At 43.9% G+C, this 20261-nt stretch overlaps 1 protein-coding gene across 7 annotated transcripts in view; it reads left to right on the top strand.

Annotated features, from left to right (window-relative positions):
* CCDC150 (coiled-coil domain containing 150) overlaps positions 1 to 19198 on the top strand; it is a 40631-nt gene extending 21433 nt beyond the window's left edge. For 5 of the 7 annotated variants that reach the window (XM_019492249.2, XM_019492248.2, XM_019492247.2 and 2 more), the window contains 12 exons: positions 918 to 1025; positions 4869 to 4997; positions 6178 to 6347; positions 6946 to 7039; positions 7824 to 7993; positions 9939 to 10065; positions 12869 to 13063; positions 13733 to 13801; positions 13883 to 14044; positions 14381 to 14467; positions 16104 to 16223; positions 17159 to 19198. In XM_019492249.2, coding sequence (XP_019347794.1) covers positions 918 to 1025; positions 4869 to 4997; positions 6178 to 6347; positions 6946 to 7039; positions 7824 to 7993; positions 9939 to 10065; positions 12869 to 13063; positions 13733 to 13801; positions 13883 to 14044; positions 14381 to 14467; positions 16104 to 16223; positions 17159 to 17275 — 1548 coding nt within the window. In that variant the 3' untranslated portion in view covers positions 17276 to 19198. The remainder of the gene's footprint in view (positions 1 to 917; positions 1026 to 4868; positions 4998 to 6177; positions 6348 to 6945; positions 7040 to 7823; positions 7994 to 9938; positions 10066 to 12868; positions 13064 to 13732; positions 13802 to 13882; positions 14045 to 14380; positions 14468 to 16103; positions 16224 to 17158) is intronic. The other 2 variants (XR_002091712.2, XM_019492250.2) reach the window with 2 other exon arrangements.
* Positions 19199 to 20261: the final 1063 nt, after the last annotated feature.

The following is a 20261-nucleotide window of genomic DNA, read 5'->3' as shown; positions in this document are numbered from 1 at the left end:
TCTATGTAGGTTCCTGGTAAACAAGCCACTGGATATATGAAAATAACTGTAGAAGCCTGAAAATATGATGTTTTAGCTATGCAGTTTATTCTAAAGGATACAATAGAAAGGGAATAGACAGTGGCTGTGTCCAGATGAGCGCAGGTGTTTGTTTCCCTGGAGGCAAGTAGCAGTGATACACACCTTGTGTGCTGCTGCAACTTGCGCCCAGGAAGCACCTGTGCCACACATGCTCTGGCACACAGCAGGTTACCCTGGGTGGGGTAGGGGAGGCTGGAACCAGCAACTGGTGGGGGGGAGGGTCAAAAGCCCCCCAGTCCCCTCCTGAAAGGTAGCAGCATGGGGAACACCTATATGTGTGGTGCTGCAGACTTGTCTATGGTGCCACATACCTCATATCCTCACTTGTCTAGATGCGGCTAATGGTGGTAAGCATAGATGGAAAACAAAGTAAAGTAAACAGGCAATAGAAATGGTGGTGAAATTGAGATTCAGTGAGTTGTCATGGATGTAATAAAATCTGAGAAACCAGTGCAAGGATTTTTGGTGTGCTTGTGAAAAGAAAAAAAAAAAGAGGGTAGCAAGTGGAGAGAATGGTGGTTGTTTAAAAATAATGAGAAAGTAGCAGTTCTGTTTAGAGTCCCTTACAACTGGAGATAATCACAAGTGACTAACCAAAATACTATATTGAGCTTCGAATTAAAATGAATTCTGGTGTTTCAGTTTTGCTTGTGTGTGAAGATAAAATGAGGGCACTCTTGTTATTTCTGGTGGGGTGGGACTTCGCTTAGTGCAAATTTTTTTAGCTTTCATAAAATCCATCTCTGCTTCTGTGGCCTTCATAAACCCATTCTCTCTCTTCACATACTAAAAAAGTTCAGGAAAATGTTTGCCAACTATCTCTGCTTTTCCTCTAGACCAAAGTCCAGGAGCTGGAAAAAGAATTGCAATCTCTTGCAGATGCACACTTAGAGAATAGCCAGCTTCGCAAGCTGAATACAGCATTGGAGACCAAATATACTCAGGTACAAAATTCAGATCATGCCTCACATCTCAACCCTAAGTCAAACTGTACCTAGAGAAATCAAACTCATTACTTCCCCCAGTAATATCAAAGCACCAGTTAATTTTAGCATTAAACTTCTATTATAATTTTCAGGTGAACACAGAACTTAATTCTGTCAGGATTAACATGCAAAGGATTGAAGTTCAGCTAAAGCAGGTGCCAAACCAAAAAAAATCTGTTTCCTGAAGGGTAAATGTGTGTGTTCAAGCTGGATCATGCCACGTCTGTGGGGTTGCAGGATTTTCATGTTTAGCTCTCACTATGAGGTGTTTACCCCACAGAGGTTCCAGGGACCAAGAAAACTTCAAAAAGCCTGCCCCAATAAAACTGTGTTCAAAGGAGGAGTTCAAATAAATTTTAATAGCAATTCCAATACTGAAATACAGACAACAGATAAATGCTAAGACAATAAAAATAAAGCATATGAACTGCTGCTTAAAAATAATGCAGTACTAAAAATTCTAAAATAATAAAAGAAGCATTAATACAGGGTGAAAAAAAATCAAATCATAATGTTATGTAGTCTTACTCTAACAGGTGGCCAACTTGCCAAGGAAAATAACTTCTTACCTAGACTCTGGAGATTAAGTTCCAAAAGACAAGCAAGCTGATCTTAGTTCACTGGCTGATGGACAGTTCAGCAAGGATTAGAGTACCTGGCTGAAAAGTGAGTTTAGGAGGTGGATCTGGGCTTTTTTCCCCCCAATTTTAGCCAAGCCTAAAAAATTTAGTAACTAAAGATTTCTTATGTGGATGTTTTACCATTTTAGGAAGAATAATTTTATATTCATTGTTATTGGGGGTGCACCAATAAAGATTTTTGGGCCAATACCGATGGCCGATTTATTAATGGGCTATATCAGCCAATACCAATCCAATTGCTGATATGCAAGCCTGACAGCTTGGAGAGTAGCATCCAGCTGGTAAGTCTGTTGCAAAGCAGAAGGGAAGGTGCGTGGTAGGGCACAGATTGAGGCCCCCATGGTGAGGGAGGGAGCGGGGTTGGGGCAAGGGTAGGTGCTGCCAAGCTAGGGTGGGGCAGGGTGCAGGACGGAGCCGTGAGAAGCTTGTCTGGGGGAAAAGCCTGGCTCTGGCCCCAGCCTGCAGCAGCAGCCTGCCCTCACCCCACGTGCAGATCCGGAGAGCACATGCCCCCCCATGCCTCCCCTGGGAGCGCGCGTAGTGGGGGGAGCTACCGCCCTCATCTCACGGATGAGCTGCATGTGGCTCCTGTGCCCTGCTCTGCCCTGACTGGGCAACGCCTGGCCCAGCCCCACTCCCACTGTGGGGGCCTCAATCTGCTCCCCTCCCTCCACACCCCTTCTTTCCAACAGACTTACCGGCTGGATGCTGCTCTCCAAGTTGCCAGGCTGCATTCCTGGCCCCGTGCATGCATGCAGCATTTATTGGCAACGTTATCAGCCACATCAGCCAGAAAAAAGCTAATTGCCAATAATGTCAGTTTTCCTTTTATCAGTGCTGATACGATACGAGCCAATGTATCAGTGCACCTCTGATTATTATCAGTTATACCTTACTTGTTATCCAAGAAATAGACCTATTTTAGTCAGCAGTGTAAGAGCATAAGGCATTCAGGTACTATGGTATCTGCAATTCAGATTCCCACTCTGAGTACCTTCAAACTTTGGGAAAATAACTTACAACTTAACATTAATATTCCCATTTTACAAATAGGAGGAAATGGCCATGAGAACTTCCATGGTCAAGTCACGGGAAGAGTCATAAAACAGAACCATTAGACTGCTGCCCCACAAAATACCACAAGAAGTTCTAGATAGCAAATAACTTTGCTGCTATATTCTATGTATTGAGGTCACAATGTGGTTAAATTAGAATGATAAGAGCATAGTGACATCATGCATAGTTCCAATACCGTCCTGGCGATATTGCACTGGTAGCAAGGCTGTGATGAAAACACAGTGATTTGGCTTCCCCGGATAAAGTGCTACAGGAATGTATCAGGAAAGAAAATTTATAAAAATAGTAAATGGTTCTTCAAGACTGCTTTCATAGGGTACTCCTTACAGCACAAGATCTTCCAGTAAATAATTCAGGCCAGAACAAGTAATATCCATGAATGTGGCCTTTGCTGCTGATCTAACGGGTAGATATTTTGAGGGGTGTTTTTGTTAATTTCTCCCTCTGTCCTCCTTGGATGGATTAATTTTGTAGCAGAAATGCCACCAAAGAGAGGAAAGTCCCCTGCAAGGCCCTCACAGTATGTTAGGCCAGATATGTGCTGTTTTGGAGAAGGAGCTGTGGAATTTGGTGGGCATGCTTCCACTCTTCATCCTCCTTCACACCGGGTTCATTTCATCCCACGTGTACATTCAAGGAAGTGTGCTTCTGAATGTGGAGACTGTCCAAGAATCAATCTGAGAACTCTGTTAAAAGCTATTAAGAGCATGGAGGAAAGATTGGAGGGTAAAATAGACATAATCACTCCAAGACTATTAAAAACTGACTGGTCTGCACAACTCAATGAAGATGACTTTCAGATGGTGAGTGAAGACCAAGAAACAACCTAGAAGCTGAAAAAATTGGCAGTTTTGGGAGCATGGATAGATTTAGCTAAAATGAGGGCAAATTGGAAAATTCTATGAACAAAAGGCTTTTTTCACTGTTTCTTGCGCAGAAAGAGGAAAGGTCAATTAAACTGGTTAAGTAAGAAAAAAATATCAAGATTTTTTGGGGAATTCTAGATTTGGCTTTATCTAGTTGTCCTGCTTTCTGGACCATTGATGCTAAAGGTCAGACCACCTTCTAACTAGTGCCATGTGCTTCATACTTTGGAATTTTTTCTTCATTTGGAGGCAAAAATGGGAACTTAAACTTGGATTTAAAATGGGAAAAAGACAAAGGATTGCTTCATTTGAGGATACTACCTCGGTGCTAGATCCAGTCATAGGAAACCAACTCAGAGGCTTAAGCTTGACTTACTAGTTTCAAGGCATGAAACAGGAAAAAAAATCTTGCTCTGGATGGCACAGAGTAAATCTTCCTTGATTTTGCTTAAGCAAAAGAATTTAAATATATATATATATATATATATATATAAACAAAATTTAAGGAATGAAAGATTATGCTATATTTTATAGCCAGTTTCTCAGAGGAAGTTATTAAAAGGGGGGGGGGGGGTTGTTATTCTTTTTGGGTAACAGAGAAAGATTTGGTAAAATCTTTTTCTTTGTCAGCATTAACCACCTTGTATTAAATGCAAGTATTAGTCTGATATATGCACTAAAATGAAGACATTTTTGAAGAGGGGATGCCCTATATAGTGAGAAACTGTAACTAAATACTAATAATGTAAGAATATATTAAGCTAGAAAAAACTCTTCCAAAGTAAAATCAAGGAAAGAATCCTGTCAGTGGATTCAGGAGACAACACAGAGCTCTCTCTTTAACATTGATGTCTGTAGTTCTTGTTATTATTTGTAGTCTGGGGAAATATTGGATTTCCATTTGGTGAAGTCAAAAGTTTAATTAATCTGAAGGAAACTACGATCACCTAAACTAGAGCTGGAGCTTTAATTTCCCTCTTTTTCTCCCTTTCTAAGGTTGGATGAATGGTTGAAAAATGAACTGCCAACTTTTTTGAGTGCTTGTATTTAAAAATAAATCTTGTTTTAAATTAATAATCAAGGTCTCTTGATCTCGGTATCTGAACTATTTAGCTGGTGAATGTTTTCCCCATCACTGCCTTAAATTGTAAGCTAGCAGAACAAAGTCCTGTGATTTGGAAAAGCAGAATTTGCTCTATTCTTTCTGGTTTGTAAAGGCACAGACTGTTTTTGAACATAAGGAAGATGACTTCGCTCTGGCAGTCAAATCCCGAGATGAAGCCTTACGAGAGTGTCAGAAGATCAAGGGACAGATGGAAGCCATGGAAGAGAGAGAGAGACATAAGGCAAGGAAGCAGGAATTTAAAAAAATGTTACAAATGTGGCAGCCTGTGCTATATAGCCTTGCTCAGGCTCCAGCACAGTATTTGTAAGTTTTAATATGTCTAATTAACCTTTGGTTTCTACTTGAACAAACCCCACTGTTGATCTGGAATGTATATAGAATACCCTCTGCTGGTCTCAAGGTGTTATGGAATCCTCTGCAATATTTCTGTTGCATTGCTGCGTTTTTGGTTGACAGCTGTTGGTAAAGTAGATAGACTATGTCAGTAGCAAGGAGATATTGAGGAAAGTACACGAGGGCTAATCCATAGAAGATTTGGTTTTAACAGTTAGGACCTGATTCTCTTCTCTCAATGTAAGTCAGGTGTTATCTTGCAATTGGTGGAGCTGATACCAGTGTAGAGTAGGCATGAGACAGGGCAGCCTCCAATTTTAAATCTTTGACTAATAGTATGGGACAGTCTCCAGCATGGGCAATTGGTGCCGCCTTAGTGGGGTCACGTGCCACTGCAGCAACCAGTCAGCAGCTTGGGGGTGGGGATCCCCCATGGCCGATCTCGTTGGCCCTGGCGGAGCGGGGATGAGGGTGCCCCTTGTGGCCAATTGCTGTGGCTGCTTCCAGGAGTAGCTGCAGCCACTTCTGGGAGTCCAACAGTGCTCCACACCCTAGCCAGCACTTGCAGGGGGGGCACCAGCACTCCCACGGGCCCCCCCTGCCCGCTGCCTAAGTGATGAGCTTGGCCGGTCAGGGGGTGCACATTCACCCTCTTGCACCTCCTACACATCGCCACTGATCTCCAGACAAAATGCAACCCACTAAATGTTTGACTTAAAACTGGACAACACTACAGCATGCTATTAGATTTCATGTCATGCTCTCATTCCTTAGGTCAACAGGAACTGAAAGCCAAAAAATACCTCCATGTTCGACTAATTGATTAGTGTGTCATTCTTAGCCAGAATGGCAAGTCGTTCTGATGAACAAATATTTTTTTATGATAGAGAGAAGGGTGAGAAGTGGAAAGAAATCCAGAGAATTTTTTTTTTCCTGTCAGGGTGCCTCCAAATGTAGACTGAAGGAGACCAAATATTTCCAGAGCTTGAGGGAGCAGAGTATGACCAAAGTAGTCTTTTTTGAGTTAAATATTTTCCCCCAGCTTTTGCTTGCTGTCCTGTACTTAGGTGGCAAATTTACAGCACCAATTAAAGGAAGCAAAGGAGGATAATGACAAAGTGACAAGCATACTGGAGAACGTGTTGGTTTCTCATAGCAAGATGCAGGAAGCTCTGGAGAAGGTACAGACCGAGCTGGGACGCAAGGATTCCGAGATCACCAGCCTCAGGAAAGATAGGTAACTGAAGTCCTTCTGGTTTTCTATGTTGCTATAGCAAAGAAACAACAGGATCAAGAGAAGAAATAACTTAATCACTGCCTTTTTTCTGAGGTTCAGGCAAGAAAACTATACAAGATTGATAAGTGAGTTTTTACTGAACCAAAACCTAGTTTCAGAATTCCTGTAGCTTCTTGTAATACTACAAAGAAGAAAGGAGGCATAGCAACAAGCTCTACTTAGTACTAGTGGACTAATTACTCTATTATACATCTAGTCAACTCTGGAGGGGTTTTGGTTGCAATGGATGGTGCTGATTGCAGATGCCAGGACCCAATTGATTAATAACCAAATTACCTCTTTTAACATGTCTCATCTTTATATGATGCTTGGGAATATGGCAAGTGATATGACACTACTGGTTGGAGCTAGTTCCATTATCATCAGAAACAAAACAAATTGTTAGGAGCAAATAAACAAAATTTTAATATTAGTCCTATTTAGTTTTCTAACAAAAAAAAAGAAATTAATAGCTTTCCTCTGGGAGGAAGAAAGTGAAAGGTGGCTTTGGTGTTAGTTGCTTGCCTTTTCTTTAATCTGTCACTGCTTTCATTTGCAGAACCCAAAGCCAACAGAAAATACAGAGCTTAGAAGCAGAACTGGAGCAGTGCCAGGCCAAACTGGTTTTCATAGAAACCCAGCACAATAACCAGGTAGAGACCAAGTTTTTCCAGTCATAGTAAGTAGATTTCATGCTCTCTTGGAAAGTAGACTGTGGGGGCATGTGTTCTACTAACTCATTAAGACAAAAAAAAGACAAAACACTGGAGGAATGATTTTACAGGAGATGAAGGAGCCAAGTAAAGCCCCCTTTCTATACAAGGGTGCCTTGAGATTGATAAACATCTGACTGTCTCAACTGGATACAGAACATGCATGCATAGACATGCAATTTACTGCAGGGCAACAGGACTTTTACTGTGCCTCAGCTATTCAGTAACTGCCTATTCCCACAATGTTACCTTGTGGTAAATGAAAGCTAATTCGCACCCCTTTTTCGTTGAGTGCTTGATTATCATCATTTAGCTATCATTTACTATGGGGTAAGTGTGCGTGCTGGCAGTTACTAATCACTCCATGCTAATCGCTTGTGATTTAAGAGTACTACTATTAAGAAGCTTTGAAGCAAATCCTGCCCCATGTCTATGTGTAAAAGGATATTTGCCACAATGTGGAACCTTGAAACAGAACAGTGTATGAATTAAGGGTCTGCATCAGGCAAATAAATATGTTTACAGCCTTTACTTAATGACTTAATTGTTGTTCAGGCTGCAGCTGGTGATTCGAGTTCCTCTCCCCATAGACTAACACTGAGTAGGATACACATCCTTCACTTTTAATGGGGCAGTGGTGAGAGAGAATGAACACCCCCACATTTTGCTATGTAGGGGTGTTCATTCATGTAAATCTGGAGTTGGAACTTTCTTTACCCTTCAGGTGGGGCCACTTCGTAAAGCACTAGAAGTTGCAAGAGTTGACAACAAGAAACTTGCCCTTAGTTTGGAACAAACTTTGCAAACCAACAGTACCCTTCAGAGCAAGCTGACCCAGACCCAGGGTGAATTGGACTGCAAAGAAATTGAGCGTCAAAAGCTGATCATTTGCAGGTAGGAATAGGTTTGAGGCATCACAGCTTAGGAAGACTGTCTTCTCAAGTCTAACAGCACGGCTTATAACAGGGGTGGGCAATTATTCAGGTGGAGGGCCGCTTAACAAGTTTTGGTGAGGCCACACCCCACCCCTTGACAGGTGCCCTACTCCCTGGTCACCATCTTGTGACTGGAAGTCCTGCTTAGCACTGCCTGCCTGGCTTGCAGCATGCTGTGAAGGGCAGGAAAGCAGCTGCCACCACCAACAGAACCAGCAGCAACAACAGAAGTCCCTGCAACAGGGGAGGGGAGCAGTGAGCCAAGCCTGGCACTACCAGCTCTCTTAGTCTCTGTCCCACATCTGCCTGGCAGGGCTGCAGCAGAGCCTGCACTGGCTCCTGCTGCTGTTGCTTCTCTCACCTGCCTGCCCAGCAGGGCTGCACCAAGTACATGCTGCTCCTGCTGCTGCTTCCCCCTCCTGTCTGTCCCTGCTTGCCCATCAGGGCTTTGTGAACTGCCAAGCTTCTTCATGCCCCCAACTTCCCCCTCCATCCATACACACTCCCCCAGACCAGAGCAAGCAGCAGGCAGAGCCCTGTTCCCCTCAGTGCTGCAGCTTCTTCTCCCTACCTGCTGCCAGGAGTGCTGCAGCAAAGCAGCTGCCGCTGCCACTGACCAGGGAACTTCTGGGCTCCCCCAGCCTCCAGCAACTTCTCCTGTCCCTGCTGCAGTGCTCTGGGCTGCAGGTAGAGGGGAAGCTGCAGTGTTGAGGGGAGTGGGGTTCTTCCTGCAGATCACTCCAGTCCTGCTTGTGCCAGGCAGGGGAGTGTGTGAATGGAGGGGGGAGGAGAGGTGTCAAGGAGGTCAGCAGCTCACAAAGCTGTGACGGGCAGGCAGAGGCAGCCCGCACTTAGTGCAGCCCTGCCGAGCAGGCAGGTGAGAGAGAAGCAACAGCAGCAGGAGCCAGTGCAGGCTCTGCTGCAGCCCTGCCAGGCAGGTGTGGGACAGAGACCAGGCTTGGCTCTCTGTCCTCCCTCCCCTCTTGCAGGGGCTTCTGTTGTTGCTGCCAGCAGGTGCTTTCCTGCCCTTTCCTGAGTTGCTGGAGGCTGGGGGAGCTCAGCAGTTCCCTGAGCAGTGGGAGCAGCAGGAGTCCTGCTCAGAAGATGTGCTTGCTGGTGGCGGAGGCTGGGAGCACAGCATGCTCTGCCTCGGGCAGGACTCAGCCCCAGGCAGAGCACAGCAGAGGCAGCTGCGGGCGGGGCTATCAGTACGAGCAACATCCTTGATATTGTTTCATGAATCCAGCAGTAAAGCCACGTGAATGTGCTGTTTTCCTACTGATGCAGTTGCTTCTTCAGGCTTTTCTTCCATGTTAGAATCCTGGAGATGGAGCCTAGAATTTCCTCATGAGGGATGGTGTGAAGTAGCCCCAAATGAAAGGCCACAACACTATTGAGGGCTGCCCATGTGGGACATTCCCCATGGACAGCCTTGCAGTGCCACCAGTTATATTGGCAAAGAGGGTAGCTTCTTCTTTTTTGTCATGTGGAAGGGCTAAACTGGAGATTACAAACTGCCTGCCATTGGTAGGCATAACTTTCTTTTACATGAAGTACCAGTGTACCTTGTTCTCATTCTTCTTGTCTCACCTACTAGCACTGAGAAAGCTTCCCTAAAGCAAAGAGAAACTCTTTTTATCATTGGCCTTTTCATCAGTATTGATGCTGGGGAAATAGGCATGCTCAACATGCAGGTTGAGTATTTCCACAGATTGCTATGCTTCAAAACCAAAGTAAAGTCTAAGGGTTGCATAATTGTTAACATGCTAAAATAAGGCACATGCATGTCAAGGGAAAGAATGTTGAACCATGCGTCTTTCCTACAGTTTTCTTTTTGGACCACGTGTTCCTACTTCTAACATGTATTAATCCACTTGTTGTGATCTACTTTCTCTCTCTCAAAGGCAGCAGCTGATTGAGGAAGCCAAGACTGGGGAAAAGTTGTATTCTGAACGCTTGGAGTCTTTGAGGAAGCAATTTCAGACTGAGCGAGAAGCTACCAAGAAGGCAGTCCACAGAGAATCAATTGAGGTGAGAGAGAATTGTAAGATTTTCCCAGTGACTAGATTCCAGAGAATATCCCTGCTTTACAACTTCAGATCGTCAAATAAGGAAACAAAAGCGATTCACGATACCACTTGCCTGTTTTTCTGTACGATCATGTTATCCTGAAATGAAAAAATACTCTGGTGGTTGTGGCATAAGTAGAGATATCATCTTTTGTTTTACCCCTCTTGAGCTGGAGTCATACATGAACAGTTAGGATATGGTATCCAGAAAGGACTGCAAGGCTATCACACAGCATATACCCTGCAGACAGCAGCAACTTCAATTTATTGTACAATCCTTGTGACATCAGGATTTTTTGTGGAGAAGAGTAGAGGCAGTAAACCATCTGTGCTGCTTTGGACTTGGAGGGCTAGGTTGTAGAAGGAAATGTTCTTTGATCACAGAAGTATTCAGGAGCCCAGAGTTCAAACCATGCATTGCTTATGAACACAAAAGGGATCTAGTTTACTAGATACCTTAGGGTACCTATACATGTGACAGACCTCTGGTCTGTTACATGCTAATTAGCATATAGGGCAGCCTAAGGGCCAAAAGGGGAGCACATAAAAAGTGGAAACAGGGTGAGATCACTAAAGATGAATATACCTCCTCTGCTCGTGCTTGTAGGGAGGCAGTTAGACGGGCCAAAGCTACCATGGAGCTGAGGATGGCAACCCAAGTAAAAGACAACAAGAAATTGTTTTTTAGATATATTGGGAGTAAAAGGAAGGCCCAGGGAGGAATAGGACCACTGCTAAATGGGCAGAAACAATTGGTGACAGATAGGGGGGACAAGGCTGAACTCAACGAGTTCTTTGCCTCAGTGTTCCTAAGTGAGGGGCATGACAAGTCTCTCACTGGGGTTGTAGAGAGGCAGCAGCAAGGTGCCAGACTTCCATACGTAGATCCTGAGGTGGTGCAGAGTCATTTGGAAGAACTGGATGCCTTTAAGTCGGCAGGCCCGGATGGGCTCCATCCGAGGGTGCTGAAGGCACTGGCCGACATCATTGCAGAGCCACTGGCAGGAATATTCGAACGCTCGTGGCGCACGGGCCAAGTCCCGGAGGACTGGAAAAGGGCTAACGTGGTCCCCATTTTCAAAAAGGGGAGGAAGGAGGACCCGGGCAACTATAGGCCAGTCAGTCTAACCTCCATCCTTGGCAAAGTCTTTGAAAAAATTATCAAGGCTCACATTTGTGAGAGCCCAGCAGGGCAAATTATGCTGAGGGGAAACCAGCACGGGTTTGTGGCGGGCAGATCGTGCCTGACCAATCTAGTCCCTTTCTGTGACCAGGTTACGAAACGCCTGGACACAGGAGGAGGGGTGGATGTCGTATACTTAGACTTCAGGAAGGCCTTCGATACGGTATCCCACCCCATACTGGTGAACAAGCTAAGAGGCTGTGATGTGGATGACTGCACAGTCCGGTGGGTGGCGAATTGGCTAGAGGGTCGCATCCAAAGAGTCGTGGTGGATGGGTCGGTCTCGACCTGGAAGGGTGTGGGCAGTGGGGTCCCGCCCGCAGGGCTCGGTCCTTGGACCGATACTCTTTAATGTCTTCATCAGCGACTTGGACGAGGGAGTCAAATGTACTCTGTCCAAGTTTGCAGATGACACAAAGCTATGGGGAGAAGTGGACACGCCAGAGGGCAGGGAACAGCTGCAGGCAGACCTGGATAGGTTGGACAAGTGAGCAGAAAACAACAGAATGCAGTTAAACAAGGAGAAATGCAAAGTGCTGCACCTAGGGAGGAAAAATGTCCAGCACACCTACAGCCTAGGGAATGATCTGCTGGGTGGCACAGAGGTGGAAAGGGATCTTGGAGTCCTAGTGGACTCCAAGATGAACATGAGCCGGCAGTGTGACGAAGCCATCAGAAAAGCCAATGGCACTTTATTGTGCATCAGCAGATGCATGACGAATAGGTCCAGGGAGGTGATACTTCCCCTCTATTGGGCGCTGGTCAGACCGCAGTTGGAGTACTGCGTGCAATTCTGGGCGCCACACTTCAAGAAGGATGCAGATAACCTGGAGAGGGTCCAGAGAAGGGCAACTCATATGGTCAAGGGCCTGCAGACCAAGCCCTACGAGGAGAGACTAGAGAAACTGGACCTTTTCAGCCTCCGCAAGAGAAGGTTGAGAGGCAACCTTGTGGCTGCCTTTAAGTTCATCACGGGGGCACAGAAGGGAATTGGTGAGTATTTATTCACCAAGGCGCCCCCAGGGGTTACAGGAAACAATGGCCACAAGCTAGCAGAGAGCAGATTTAGATTGGACATTAGGAAGAACTTCACAGTTCGAGTGGCCAAGGTCTGGAACAGGCTCCCAGGGGAGGTGGTGCTCTCCCCTACCCTGGGGGTCTTCAAGAGGAGGTTAGATGAGTATCTAGCTGGGGTCATCTAGACCCAGCACTCTTTCCTGCTTATGCAGGGGGTCGGACTCGATCTATTGAGGTCCCTTCCGACCCTAACATCTATGAATCTATGAATATGTCTGAGCAGACTCAATTAGTCAAATGAGCTTTAGTTAAAGCACCCTCACTGCAATTTAGAAGTGCAGGATGCTGAATACACATGACACTGCAGGCACTTTAATTAGAGCGGCTGCTCTAATTAAATCACCCTCATGCCCCCATGCCAGAGCACGTATATAGACATCCTTAGTTTCCTATAGCTGAAGTGTCCTTTCAGGACACTCTTTCTAATGGTGGTAAGAAATCCATCCCTCTGATTACTCTGTCTTTGACAGCAAGCACAAACATCTTTCTTCTCTGTGCCCTTTAGCTGAAGAAAGCTCTTGATGAAGCCTCCTCCAAATCTGCTGTAGTGTCTCGGACGAACAAGGAGCTGCGGCAGAAGGTAACGGAGTTGGAAAAATCCCTGGACAATTACAGGGAGAAGCTGAAGAGCCAGAAAGCTCAAATCAGACACCTTTTGGCCTCCAAGGCCAACAACGCCCAGAACACAGAAAGGATAAAGGTTTGTGTGGGTGCTTTGTCCCACTGAAATAGTATTTTTATGTTTTCTTACTCTACCAAGTAGGTCTCAGTCTGACCCCATTGATTAAAGGCCTGTCTGCCAGTATGGAAAAAGTAGAGATAACTTTCAATTAGGGAACTCAGCAGAAATTAATACCTGTCAGTAAAACTGGGTAATGCTTGACCTTTGTTCCTTTTCTTTCTGTATTAAATGTGTTGTTATGAAGTCATTCAGTAGCTATCTAGTGACACCATGGCAGCATTATCTCCTTTTACAATCAAATAGGCTGGAGAATGCATCTTTGTCAGAGTCAGGTGGGAGCGGAAACTAAGCAGCTTCTGGTTGTGGAATTTCTTTCTTTACCTTCATGAAGGTCAGTTGTTAGAACACACATTAGTGCTGGTACCTGTCCGTCCTCTCTGCCTTAAAGAAGATCCTCTGTACTGGGCCACATTGCAACTCTGCTGACTGTGCCGGTCCCTCCATCTTCCCCACACTCAAGTGTGGGTTGCTTCAAACTTCACTCTTGCAGTGAGGATGGAAGTTTGGAGCATCCCAAGTTCTGTTCCAGATAACAAATAAGATGAAGGTGGTTCATGCTGTCTGGAATTATTGTAAGCCATAACATGGATTTCCTGAGATTCTCATGTAGTTTTTTAACATTTTCAGGAGATTGAATCTGAGCTGAGGCAAATGGAGGTGATCAAACAGCAGTATCAAAAGAAAAATTATGAACAGGTAGTATTCAATTAACTCGCTTTTACATGGATTAGAATCTGCATGAGGGTCACTGAAAACTCATTATTGTGCTGTCTCTAGTCACAGAGCATCCAGAAATTTATGACAGAGTTAACAGGTTTGCAGAGTGAGATGCAGATGTTAGCCAACAACCAGTATGAAGTAGAAACACAAAACAGACAGCTGGAGACCCACTTGGAATTAGAGCGGAAACTGCGACAGCAGCTAGAGGACCAATGTCAGGTAAGATGCTTGTAGATGTGGAAAATGATGTCCCATTCCAGAACTGAATGCTTACTTATTAGACTCCTACAGATGGAGGCTAAGTACTGGTGACTTCCTACTCTAAAGTGTGCTGTTAGAATCTTTCCCTACACCTGCCTGTTGGAGCATGGATGGTAGTTTGCTGTGCAGTTTAGGATCTGACTTGCAGGGAAGGACAAAGGGAAAGATTTTTTTTTTTAATTCAGATTTCCAATCTGGAGCCCTGGCTTTTTTATTACACGAGTTGGATATTTTTATGCCCTACTTCAGAAGAATAAAGGGAGGCATCTCTGTGACACTTTTCTCCTTGTGTAGAGCCTGGAAGAAACAGTCAAACACCTGAAGAAATGCAAAGAGGAAACTGAGCAGAAACTGAAAGAAGCCAGCGTAGAGTCAGAACAGGCAAGTACAATGCCAAGAAAGAAGCTACGCTTTCTGATGGAATTGGCCTCTGAGTTGTCATCCATGGTGGATAGGGCTCTCTACATCTTAAGAGGTGGGATTTTTGTTAGGTGGAAATAAAGATGCATCCCCATTTAATTTCAACCTGTATGACTGATTCTCATCCAGGGTGCCACATAGCCCTGGGGTGCCTTGAGATCCTTTCAAGGGTGTTACAAGATGCCACACAATGTTAGTACTATTAATTTACAAACATGATTCATAAAATAAGCCTAGAGATTTCCAATAGAAATCCATAGTGGTAATCAGAGTTCTTTGCCTATTTTTCTGTAGGCAAAAGAAAGAGTGAAAACTAGAGCTGGCAGTTCCAAGGGACGCCTTCAGTCTCAAAAGACATGCCTCAAGTCTTAAAAGATTGAGAACCTCTGTCCTATATATCAGTTACCCCATAGCAGAAGACATTTTTCAGTTTAGAGTTCTTAGTATCCTGCACAGGCCATCTGGTAACAGGAAGGTCTTACGACAGCTTGAGGTTTCACCTGGTTCAGCGGCTGATATCAATGTAAATCTATTAATTTGTTAACGGACTTCCTCTGTGAGCTGCTGTTATGTCATTTTGAATGATGTCACACCAAATCACATCTTCTTGAAGATGGAATCAGATTCAGATCAAGTGAAACATTGTTGCACTGATGTTTGTTTTACAAAAGGATACCTCCTGTAGGTAGCTAAGGTCCCCACAGTTCACGGCACATGGGCCATAAGTGGCACAGACATCTACTGTGTGTGGCATGTGAGCCCCAGGCACTCAAAGGGAAGCACTCCTGCAAGAGGAAATGTCAGGTGTCACCACCAAGAGACAGCTTTAACCTCCCCTGGTCCTGCAGCTACCATCCAAAAATGGGCTTTGGATCCTTGCTTGCCATATAAAACTGCAATCGTTGAAGAGCCAGAGAAGAATTAAGCTGGCTTTTGGTGGTGACACCTCTTGCAAGAGCATCCTGCCCCTGTCCTGTCCCCCACTTGCCAATGCCCTAGGACACAAACTCCATCAGGTGTTCTGGGTGGGGAGGGGAGGATCAGAACAGCACTTGGTGAGGATCAGTGCTTAACCTGTGGCATACTAGCCACTACTCTGCACTATTTTATAGCATTTGTTTATAGGTCTGTTCAGAGCAAAAGGCCTTCATAATTCAAGAGGTACAACAGGGACTATAAGAATATTATAGTATTCATCTTTTTTTTGTTAATGTTTCTTGTATCAGAACATTTCCATTCGAGGGCCTGGTTCTCAAATCATTCCTCAGAGGTTTTCTGTATTTGGCCTCTATTTTCTTCTCTTCTCCACCTTGTTTTAGATGCTTTTTCCTCCTTCTTAGCCCTGTCTTTTTCTTTGCCAGTCCCAGCAAGAGTCTCATTAGTAACTTAGTAAGGGCATAACAGCAGCATAATGTACAACTGTACCATCCCCTTCAGTGATACAGGACCAAGAGGAAAAGCTGTCCAAGTGTTGTGATATGTACTTACATATACAGGGGTCAGAGCTGGAATTCTGCCTCCAATATGGAGCTCAAAACTTGATCTTGCTACTGGTTGTCTTTCTGACTCTAGTTACTATTATGGTTTTCTTTCTCAGATCACAGCTAACCTGGAGGAAGCTCATCGCTGGTTCAAATTTAAGTTTGACAGACTGCAGCTAGAGCCAGTAAAAAACCATCAGCTGAAGATCCCTAATGAAAATAGTTATGGAAAGGAGGTAAATAAGTAAATTGCATCTCTTCAAGGCAGAGCAGCTTGAAGAGAATTAGACAGTAGATGTGGCTGGGAAACAATGGTACTAATAATTACGAGGAACAAGTGTTCCCTACAGAGAGGCAAGTACTGGTAATAGCTTAGGAAAAGTAATAGCAGCTGCCCTCTCTGCAGTGGCAGTTACTTATGTCAGACAAAAACCAACACTCCTGTGTTTGGATATACCTAATCTGTATAGATATTTTCTGGAGAATTTAAAAGGATTCTACCCCACTATGTCCTGTTGTAGACCAAGAGAGTTGTTATTTCCAAACAAAAAGAACTTCCCCACCTCTAATGGAAAAAAGAGCCAAATTAGAATAAGTTTCCTTTTTTGATTGTGTTAAAGCTGGCTAACAGAATTTTGGTTTTTTAAGCTCCCTGTTATTCCATCAAGCATCTCATTACCACAAGAAAAACAAATGGTCAAAGTCAGCCTCATTCAAATGTGTAGCTTGTTCACTGACCTCTTGCTTATGGATGCAAGTAGCATGCCTTATTTAGTAGGTAACATACATCCACATGGGGATATGTTGGGAACAGGAAAGGAACTACAAGGGACTTGTTTCTCCACTCTGCCATAGATGCTATATTTCTGTCTGGTGCTCTTTTCCCTAATAACGCTAATGAAAATCAGTGCCTCCCTTTTGGACTTCTTTCTCCACAACTATACAGTCCCTTGCCCTCCGTTTTTTTTAACAGACTCCTTTTTGGAAAAAAAATACAAAACCTCATTTATGTAGAGATCTAAGAGACTTGTTACAAATGGAGCTATCCCTGCATTACTATTTAAGCTGGCTCTAAAGACATACCTTGAGCTTTTGAAATATCTCTGTTGGACATGCAGAATGGTTCTTTTCTGGGGAATAACTCTGCTTGCATGTTGTATCCTTTTAACAGGCAGAGAAGGAAGAAGCAATGAAACTTCCTAGCCAAGCCTCCCTGAATCGCTGGGAGACCAAACAGCAGCTCAAACTAATTGCCAGGAAGTATCAGTTTGAGCTGAACAGAAAGTGATGTCATCTGACCCATCTGATCCAGCCTAATCTACCACCTGTGAACAGCATAGTTTCTAGCCAGAACATCACATTCTGGCAGCAGATGTACTCAGGGTAATCCTAAACCTAAAGCACCTTAACATACAAGTAACTGCATATTTATGGAGAAGACTTTTTGAATGAACATAAACAGAGGCCTTGTCACCTCTGCATTTGAAGGGGGCCCTGCAATTAAAATACATATTGACTTGCTAGTTAGTGCACCAGTGCACAGACAGGTTTTTGTATACTTAATAGTGTTATATTTAAATCATATATTTCACTTCTGATTAACTTGTCTCGGCTATCCAGTACTACTGAGACATCTCATTGTTTGAGACCCAAATTACCATTTTCCCCTATTTTAAAATGATGGAACTAAGATTAGCAAAAGCTATTTATAGCAAAGATATTCCTCTCTCTAAAGCAGCTGTATAGGAAGCTTTATCTCCCAGCCTTCGTTTGAGTTTTGGCAGCTTAGAATTAGGCCTGGGTTTGTGATGCAAGCAGGTGTTAGCAATACTTTAATTGAGAACCCAGAACGCTCTCAAGGGGATTTAGCCTCTTTGGAATGGTCTGTAACATTCATGGGTTAGCTATAGTAAAACTTCCTGAGCCAAGGCAGGCATGTGTCCATTGTTGGGTGTTTGATTCGTGGGATCAGTTCTCAGCTGATAAAAATGACTCTTTACTGCTGCCAACAGCAGCTCTGAGTCTAGGCAGTGAGGAAACAGAGTTGTCATCCCATTACAGAACCCTACCTGTCTGCAAGGTGCATGGGAGGGGAGCATGTTATGTAATCAGGACCAGTGTGATTAACGTAACTGATTCAGCCCGTCCCACTTTGGACAAAAAAAAGTCTTAATTTTTATATCTCAAAGGAAAGAAGGTTTAAATCCTAACTTACCACCTATTCTGAATTCTGTCTTCTGCTTTGGATGGCTCCTTTGTTTCACTGCTCAGCTGATAATCACTGACAACCATTCTACTCCTCTGGCTGGACTTTACAGCATAACCCAGCGTAACAAGATGCATGCTGTGATAGCCCTAACTTCTTACAAACTATCACAGTGCTGCCGGCATCTGACCATGTGGTGTTCTTTTGTTTCTGCAGAGCCTGCATTGAGAGACTTTGCCTTCCTGAAGGATCAGGTCGGGGCCAAGCATAGTTGGTGCCTAGTTAATGCTACCCCAGCCTGCTTATAAACCTGCACTTGTACCACATGGACTTTAAATGACAATAGCTTGCTCCACTTAAGTTAAAGAATGATGCTTGTTAACTTCAAGTGGACTGCCTCAAAAAACCCTAAAATCTCGTTAATACCACTTTGACTCTTCCCCTCCCTAGATGCCATTAAGGTGAAGAGATGCCATACAATTCACATCTCCTCCCTGTATTTAATTGGATAAATTGAGATCAATCTTGCTTATCCACCTTGTAGCAATACATCAATAGCAAAGCTGCAACTAACTCCTGCTTCTCATAGCACCAGACTATAAAGCAGTCTTAGCCTGAAACCAACCAAGGAATATTGCTTGCTGCCTTATCTTTTTCTATAAGTTAGATCTATTTCATTAGAAAATTCATTTTTAATTATAAATCACTGTGACCTTTCTCTGTAAAGGGTAGAAAATGCTCTTTTCTCAGAAGCCCAGCAAAAGGCACAAGTAGAAATGGTTCACTGGGTGGGGAGAAACTGTGCCAGATTCTAGCATCCAGTTTCTTTCAGCAGTTGTTGCTGATCCATTTGTTTAGTACATTTTCCTTGTCAAGCTTCGTGCTGTTTCTTTTCAGCTACAGGTCTCTGGAGTGCTGTATGTACAGTTGCTGTGTGTAGATATAAGTGTAATCCAACCCTGTAGTTTCAATAGCCATTAAATTTTCTTTAATTTTCTATAAAAAGTTGCAACTTGGGTCATTCTGTTCTATGCTTCAGGCCTCCTATTACTGCTTGTAACTTGAAATGTGAGAGCCCCTTGTCCTGAGTTATGATTTAGTCATGGGAATCATAAGGCAAAATGTAATTGTAAATATTGTTTGTATTTATTTTCATCCTTTTCACTTTCAAAATTGTCTACAGAGTATGGGCCATTATTTACCTACTATTGTAAATCTCACTTGGTCGTGAAAAAAGGCTCAGGAAACTACAATATAAGAGGTTTTTTTCCTAAGAGAGCTCCCATCAGTACAATGGAAGAGTAGCTGCAGATGAGAGCATTTCCCAAATTAGCTGCTGACTGTTGGGGTTTTTTTTTTTTTTGCATACCACACCCCCCAAATAAAACACATGCCTTGTGTTTTGGAAAGCAGAATATAGAGACTTTTCCAGAGTCATGGCCAACTGTGTAACGGGAATGAATCCTGGAAACATAAGAGCCCCCAGGAAGTATGGCGTCCCAGGACCCACTCTGTGCAATGCAGACAAGCCCATTCCTGCTGTCTCACCTAGACTTGTCTCCTAGGATACCACACTTCTTGGCCACTGTTTCCAGGAGGACTTCTCTATCACACAAGGTTAAACCCCAGACCCTTGTAAGCACCGTAGCAAAACTTACTTCTTTACTGTAAGCAGTTTATATATATATATATATATATATATATATATATATATATATATATATATATACACACACACACACACACACACACGTGTATATATGTGTGTATGTATGTATTCCAGCGCGGGGGCTCCCTCCCCCATACCCACCTCTGCCTCACAGCAGTGCCCCTGCTCCCCTCCAGCTATTGTCATAGTTTCATAGTCGGTAGGGTTGGAAGGGACCTGAGCAGATCATCAAGTCCAACCCCCTGCCATGGCAGGAAAGAATGCTGGGGTCAAATGACCCCGGCTAAATGGTTGTCTAGCCTCCTTTTGAAGACCCTCAGGGTAGGAGCAAGCACCATTTCTCTTGGAAGTTGGTTCCAGATCCTAGCTGCCCTGACTGTGAAGTAGTGCCTCCTGACA

Source organism: Alligator mississippiensis, chromosome 4 (assembly GCF_030867095.1).
Source record: "Alligator mississippiensis isolate rAllMis1 chromosome 4, rAllMis1, whole genome shotgun sequence".
Taxonomy (NCBI): Eukaryota; Metazoa; Chordata; order Crocodylia; family Alligatoridae; genus Alligator; species Alligator mississippiensis.
The sequence above is the reverse complement of the archived record's forward strand: the minus strand, read 5'-3'. Positions and strand labels throughout refer to the sequence as shown.